The 7,193-nt window shown below is 42.5% G+C and overlaps 1 protein-coding gene across 5 annotated transcripts in view; it reads right to left on the reverse strand.

Moving 5' to 3' along the window:
* The window catches only part of GGNBP2 (gametogenetin binding protein 2), a 68,161-nt gene extending 60,968 nt beyond the window's left edge, over nt 1-7,193 (reverse strand). For all 5 annotated transcript variants that reach the window (XM_006154450.2, XM_006154449.2, XM_006154447.2 and 2 more), the window contains exon 1: nt 7,079-7,193. In XM_006154450.2, the coding sequence (XP_006154512.1) occupies nt 7,079-7,171 (93 nt within the window). In that variant the 5' untranslated portion in view covers nt 7,172-7,193. The remainder of the gene's footprint in view (nt 1-7,078) is intronic.

The following is a 7,193-nucleotide window of genomic DNA, read 5'->3' on the forward strand; positions in this document are numbered from 1 at the left end:
TTCTGTCTCTATGTCTCTCCCTGTCTGTCTGGCGAGCGCACGCGCCCTATAGCGAAAATCTCTCCAAAAAAAAAAGAATGGAGGAGAAGGGATTGCAGTGTGGCCATCCCCCCGGAGGGTGATTTCTTGCTTTCTGTCTCTATCTTTCTGGGGAGCACACACGCCCTATAGCAAAAATCTCTCCAAAAAGAAAAAGAAAATTTCACTATCATTGTTTTTGTTTGTTTGTTTGTTTGTTTGTTTGTTTTTAGAGATTTTCACTGTAGGGCGCGTGCGCTCGCCAGACAGACAGAGAGAGACATAGAGACAGAAAGCGAGAAATCGCCCCCCAGGGGGGATGGTCATGCCGCAATCCTTTCTCCTCCATTCTCCTCTCGGGATCTTGGGCACGCACGCACACGCGCCCGGCGTGAGTTTCAAGCCACCGGGTCCGGGACGCGAACCACGGTCAACTACGTCGGAGTCCAGCGACATAGCCATTAAGCTAACTGCTGGTTCCCACTATCATTGTTTTTTTAAAGAATTATTTATTTATTAATTCCATTTGTTATTTTTATTTTTTAATTTGACCAGAGAGAGAGAAAAGGAAAGGGAAAAAGCCAGTCACCAGATCCAGAACTTGAACTTCAGTTGGCCATGTGGGAATCCAGCGCCTTTAACCACCACATCAACTGCCAGCCCCACTATCATCATTTTTTAATTTGCTATAGGGCTCATGCACTAGCCAGAGAGAAAGAGGATGACAGAGACAGAGGGACAGAAAGTGAGAAAGCAAACTGTTAGGTTGGGGACTCAAACTACAGTCAGCCATGTGGGAATCTGCACCCAACCACCATGCCATCTGCTGGCCCCTCCTCCATTCTTTTTTTATTTTGCTATAGGAGTGTGCGCTTGGGTGGAAAGGGTGAAAATTCACCCCCACAACACACGGAGAAACGGCCACAGCACAATCCCTTCTCCATTCTCCTGCTGGCCCTCCCTCCAGTCTTTAAAACCATTTTCTTGACTTAATCTTGAGATTCTAGGCTACCTAAGCAAAATATCTCAGGTGTGGTTCACAGAGGAATCATTAAGTGTTCAGGTTCATATGAGGTTGTCTATCCACAGCTAGCCAAAAACACAAGTCACTGTGTCGCAATTACTGCTTCATAAAGTTTATTGAATCCATTACCCACTTTCACTCTAACAGATCTGTCCTGGTTTCTCCTGACCACAAAAAAATCTTTTAGCCCATTCTTACAAACTAACCAAAGATACTAAGTTTCCATTTATCAAAATCATTGCCACTTTGGTTCTACCCTTACAATCTTATTCACACAGCTATTTGTAATATCCACCACAGCAAAATAATCAAATCAAGAGTTGAAAGAAAATTTGTCTTTTTAATTGGCAGAGGGCTTATGTGTTTGCCAGAGAGAGAGGGAGAAAGCCCTCCTTAGTGGAGTGTGGTCACACCACAATCACCTCTCCATCTTTCCAACCTGTTCGGATTTGGGGCATGCACTGATAATTGCCTGGAACATGTAGTTTTGTTTGTTTTTAGGCTTTTGTCATAGGGCGCATGTGCTCACTGGAGAGACAGAGAAAGAAAGTGCAAAATCACCCCTCAGGGGGGATGGTCACACAGCAATCCCGTCTCCTCTCAGGATTTTGGGTATATGCACATGTGCCTGTAGTGATTCTCAAGCTGCCAGGTCCAAGAATTGAGCTGCAGTCAGCCATGTGGGAGTACAACACCCCAACCACTATGCCACCTGCTGGCCCCCTGGTGTGCTTTTCAAGCCACAGGGACCAGGACTTGAACCTCAGCCAGTCATTGATCCTGTTCCCCTTTAAGCACTAGGCCATAGGGCTGGCTCAAAAGAAAGCTTTTATGATATGATAAATACCTAATCCCAAAATGACTATGTTACCATTTATTATCTTCTTTTTCCTTCTTTTAATGATACAAAGTATGCGTGCATACATGCAGTGGGGGTATAGGCCAGCCTATAGGTCTCATCTTGTGGCGATTCTCTTTTCTCCAGCCCTCCAGCTCCTCAGGATCCTGGGTGCTGGGCATGTTTCTAGGGGATCCTATGTGGTCCCCTGCACTGTTACCACTGCATTGCACTGGCTAGATATATTATCTTTAAAAGGCTCAGTTAAAAATTCTTATCAGAGTTTCTAGTCCACTTGGATTGGTTTGAATTAGGAGGATAAACTGTGTCCCAGAAATACTGTAGCAATTTGACAATATGTATCAAGAACGTTATGAAAGGCTCTTGTCCTATGATCAGTAATTCTACTTCCAAAAGCCTGAGAAAACAATTTATGTTTGTGTGAGAGGTTTTTGCTAAAGGGCACATGCGCTCACCAGAGAGACAGAGACAGAGAGACAGAAAGCAAGAAATCACCCCCCAGCAGGGATGGCCATGCTGCAATCCCTTCTCCTCCATTCTCCTCTCAGGATTTTGGACACACACGCACACACAACTGGCAGGAGTTTAAGCCACCAGGTCCAGGACTCGAACCATGGTAAACTACATGGGAGTCCAGTGACATAGCCTTACGCCAACTACTGGTCCCAAGAAAACAAATTTTAATGTGAAGATTCGTGCATTGTTTGTATGATTATAGCATTACCCATGACAAAAACTAGAAGCCCCTCTGTCCAACAATGGAATAATTATTAAATTATGAAATAACATACAACACCTATAACAGCCATTTAAAACACTGCAGAAGGCAAGAAAAAGCCCAGCCCCATAGCTCAGTGTAAGGAAGCTGGATCATTTATAATCCATTACAGTTTTAATCCTGGTCCTGGCAGCCTGAAAAACGTGGGGTGCATATGTGCCCCAAATCCCAATGGGATGGAGAAATGGAGAAGAGACTGCAGTGTGACCGTGCCCCATTTGGGGAGATTCTTTCTCTTTCTCTCTGACAAGGGTGTGCACCCTCTATCAGTTAAAAATAAAAAGACAAATGGGGCTGGCAAGTGGCATGGTGGTTAAAGGCACTGGACTCCCACATGGCCGATCACGGTTCGGGTCTCGGACCTGGCAGCTTGCTTTCTCGTTTTCTCACTTCCTCTCTCTCTCTCTCTCTCTCTCTCTCTCTGTCTCTCTCTGATCAAACTGGAAAATAATAATGATAATAATAATAAATAAAGTTAAACAATTATTTAAAAATATTTTAAAAAGACAAAAGAAAATGTTCTGAATATTACACTTAGTGCAAAAAAGTAGGATTTAAAATGGGATCAGGTGTCATAATGGTTACATTGCTGGACTCCCATGTAGTCAACCACAGTTTGAGTCCAAGTCCCAGAGCCAGTGGCTTAAAACTCATACCAGGTATGTGCATGTGTCTGTCCAAAATGCTGAAGAAATAATGGAGGAAAAGGGATTACATCCAGGGCATGATTTCTCACTTTCTGGAGAGCGCATGCATCCTATAGCAAAAATCTCTTTAATAAAAAAAAAAAAGTAGTGTATAAAATGTTACAGAAGAAAATAAATCTCAACTACATCTATGTGTCTATGACTGGAATTACACCAAATGCAGCTAATCTCTCGGAAGTAGGATTAAGAGTAATTTGTCTTCATTGTTTGTGGTATTTTTCAAGATTATTTTATAAGGAGTACATATTTTGTGTCTATAAAATTTTTTGAAAACTTCTTACTACTGCAGGCATCTTTTAAATGTGGATACAATATATCACATAAAAAGGAAGCTACTTCTTCACATATCAACTTAATTTCTTTTTATAAATCCAAGTTCAAGTCACCAGTTTAAGGCTAGAAGTTACAGCATCACAACTGAAATGGTAACACTTATCACTGAGTGGAGACTGCAAACATTGTAACCTGACTGACATCTAGCTGACAAGATTCTGAGATTCCTGGAAATACAGTCACACCACGGTTCCTGCAGCCTGTAGAAGAAAAACCAAACCAAAGGTTAACTTCAGGCACATAACTGCCTTAAACTTCCGAAGGACCAGCAACGAGCAAAACCTATACTACCAGCGTTTGTCTTCCTCTTCTGGCCTTTTGTCCTCAACAAGTGTTCTGCTCTGCATTTTCCCTATAAGTGGCATTTGGTAGAATGGTCTTGAAAGAAATTTGTTTCCCTAAATAAAGTGCATCCCTGACAAGAATTTTTATTAACATTCATTCGAGAAGCATTCAATGACTGTGCATAAGTTCCGAAACAAAGTAATAAAGGTCTTACTCATTCCCTAGAGACAAAACCCACACCAAAGCAAAGGAAAACACATCTTCCTAAATAAAACATCACTTTGAGATATTTAAATTAAATAAGCTTAAATTGTATTTGCTTTGGTCATGAGCCCATAATAAAAGCAAAATTCGATCACCAGGTACAGTGCAAAGTCAGTCCCATACTAAATCACAGTGCAAGGCTTCATCCTTGTCTATGAAAAAATTCGGAAGTTCACGCCATGATGGAGAGAATAAAGTATGAAAGCACTAAAAAAGGTGGGCTGTGGGGCCAGCAGGTGGCACAGCAGTTGAGGCACTAGACTCCCACATGGCCAACCACTGCTCAAGCCCCAGACCAGGGGACTTGAAACTCACACCAGGTGCATGTGTGTGCATGCCCAAAATCCCAGGAGAATGAAGAAGCGATTGCAGTGTGGCCATCTCCCCTGGGGATGATTTCTCACTTTCCCTCTCACTGGCTATCTCTTTCTGAAGAGCACATATACCTTATGGCCAAAACCTTATAAATAAATAAATAAGTTTGACTGTTTTAAAGTGCTATATAACAAGTGTATCAATGTGCTGCTTTCATGTTAAATATGCTTCTACAGGACCAGCAGTTGGCATAATGGATAAGTCGCTGGACTCCCATGTAGTCGACCACAGTTTGAATCCCAGACCCGGTAGTTTAAACTCACACTGGGTGTGCCCAAGATCCCGAGAGGAGAATGGAGAAGGGATTGCGGTATGGCTATCCTCCTGGGGGGTGATTTCTCGCTTTCTGTCTCTCTGTCTCTCTCCATATTTCTGGCGAGCGCATGCGCCCTAGAGCAAAAACCTCCCCAAAAAAAGAAAGAAAGAAAGAAGCAAGCTTCTATCTGGGTACAAAGAAAGAATCAATAGCGTCTCAAAATTTGTCAATGCTCAAATTTATGTTGATTTTTCCTTATGTTTTGATATTACACACTCAAAAATAATTTTATAACCAAACACAGAGGATTTTTTTTTTTTGTTAAAAAACTTCAGACTCATTCTGAGGACTAGTAGATGGCATAATGGTTATGTCACTGAACTCCCATAGTCAACCTCGGTTCAAGTCCCAGACCTGGCAGCTTAAAACTCACACCAGGCCATGTGCATGCATGCCTGCCCAAAATCCTGAGAGAAGAATGGAAGAGAAGAGTTTGTGGTGTGGCCATTCCCCCTGGGGGGGTGATTTCTCACATTCTGTCTCTCCATCTCTCTCTGTCTCTCCAGCGAGCACATGAGCCCTATAGCAAAAAATCTCTAAAACAAACAAACAAGAAAACAAACAAAAAGCTTCAGACACATTCTGGGACAACAAACTTAAAAGGTTGATAACAAACTTTATGAAAATGTTTATATTGGAAGGGGAGAGACGAAAATATCAACAAATGAGCTCCCATGAGTTCTCAAATCGAGAAATGCATCATTTAATTTGATCGGGCGTTAATTTTTTTTAAGTTATTTAAAATACAAGCCCATTATATTTCTAATGCGAAAAGGCAGAAATCATAATCAAGGCATGCAAGAATTTTCTAAAGCATCAACACAAATTCTATTTACTTTATGTCAGGCCACATCATTCTTTCTACCTTTCTCCGTGGGGGAAAAAAATGCACTTGGATAGTGCTCTCACTTAAAAAGTTCTAACAAATTAAGTCATCCAATAGCTCTTCTAATCTTTTTTAAAGTACTGCAGCTCAATCAAGTCTTAATTGAGACTGGCAAGCAGAAAGGCAAAGACCTGCATCTCTACAATGACTTGCATTTTATATAAAATTTGAAAAACTTTAGTAGATACTTGCAAATTTTCTTTAAATAAGGAGCAAAATCAATCAACTGCCTTTGAAAGGCAAAAAAAGGCCAAAGGTGGCAATATGATGAAATCTGACTACACTTCGTCAAAATAGTAAACTGTATAATACAAAACTTGAACATGATCAAAATACAGATTTGAAAAGATACTCAGAAAAGGTTCTTCTATTTCTTAAGAAATAGTGGCAAGCAACTGCACTCATTTCCTGTTCAGATTCAATTCAAATTTCTGCCATTTCCTTCTAAAGGAAATAGTACAGCAACACAGAGCATGACATTGGTAATGCTATACTACCAACTCCAAAAGGAAAAACTACCCCAAACCAGGTCTTGACACTAAAGATGAACAATCAGCTTTTTATAGTACTCTTACACATTCGATAATTTGGCTTCTAAAAAAAAAGCTACCTGTTAACTAAGGAGTAACGAATGCCAAAAAGGCCCATTTTGAAGAGTCATGGCCTACCAATACAATCATTTCAAGAGTTTCAACGTAGTAGGCAATGCTCGTATTTACAACGAAATCAAGCCCTTTTAGAGGAATCCACTTGCAAGAGCATGTCACTCAGTAATTACGCTCACGGAGTGAAAGCTACAGTATTAAAATAGAAAATGTACAGGTAGCAGTGCAGCTGCGACATTTCCAGATAATTAAGCCTCCCCGAGGGTAGGTGGTTTCTGTAAGGGATAGGGCCCTAGACGTTCAAGATCCTTCAACCCCTCTCTGAGGGCGCGTGCTTTCGCAAAACCAAGTCTCCCAAAGGGAAAGCGTAAAGGAAGCAGGTTGAAAACGGAAGGAAAACCTGGGGAGAGTGGTTCAAAACGCGCACAGAGCGCTCGGTGTGGGGCCCGCAGAGGTTACTGAGCGACCCACTGCAAAGGCGAGTTTGTGGGGCCTGCTGGAGAGAAGGCCTCGCCTAGGAGTTGCAACACACTCTTCCTCCAGTGCGCAGCGCTCGGCCTGGGGGAGGGGGAGGAGGGGAAACAGCTGCCAGAGGAGCGGCGGGCCCAGCCCGGCCCGGCCCGCTCACCGTGAGGGTGTCGTCAATGTAGAGGGGAATCTGCCTCCTCTCGAAGGGGAACTCCTCCTCTCCGTCTCTGCACACTGCCACCAGTCGCGCCATCGTCCCCGACGCTGCCGCTGCC

This window comes from Tupaia chinensis, unplaced genomic scaffold, assembly GCF_000334495.1.
Source record: "Tupaia chinensis unplaced genomic scaffold, TupChi_1.0 Scaffold000407_4, whole genome shotgun sequence".
NCBI lineage: Eukaryota > Metazoa > Chordata > Mammalia > Scandentia > Tupaiidae > Tupaia > Tupaia belangeri.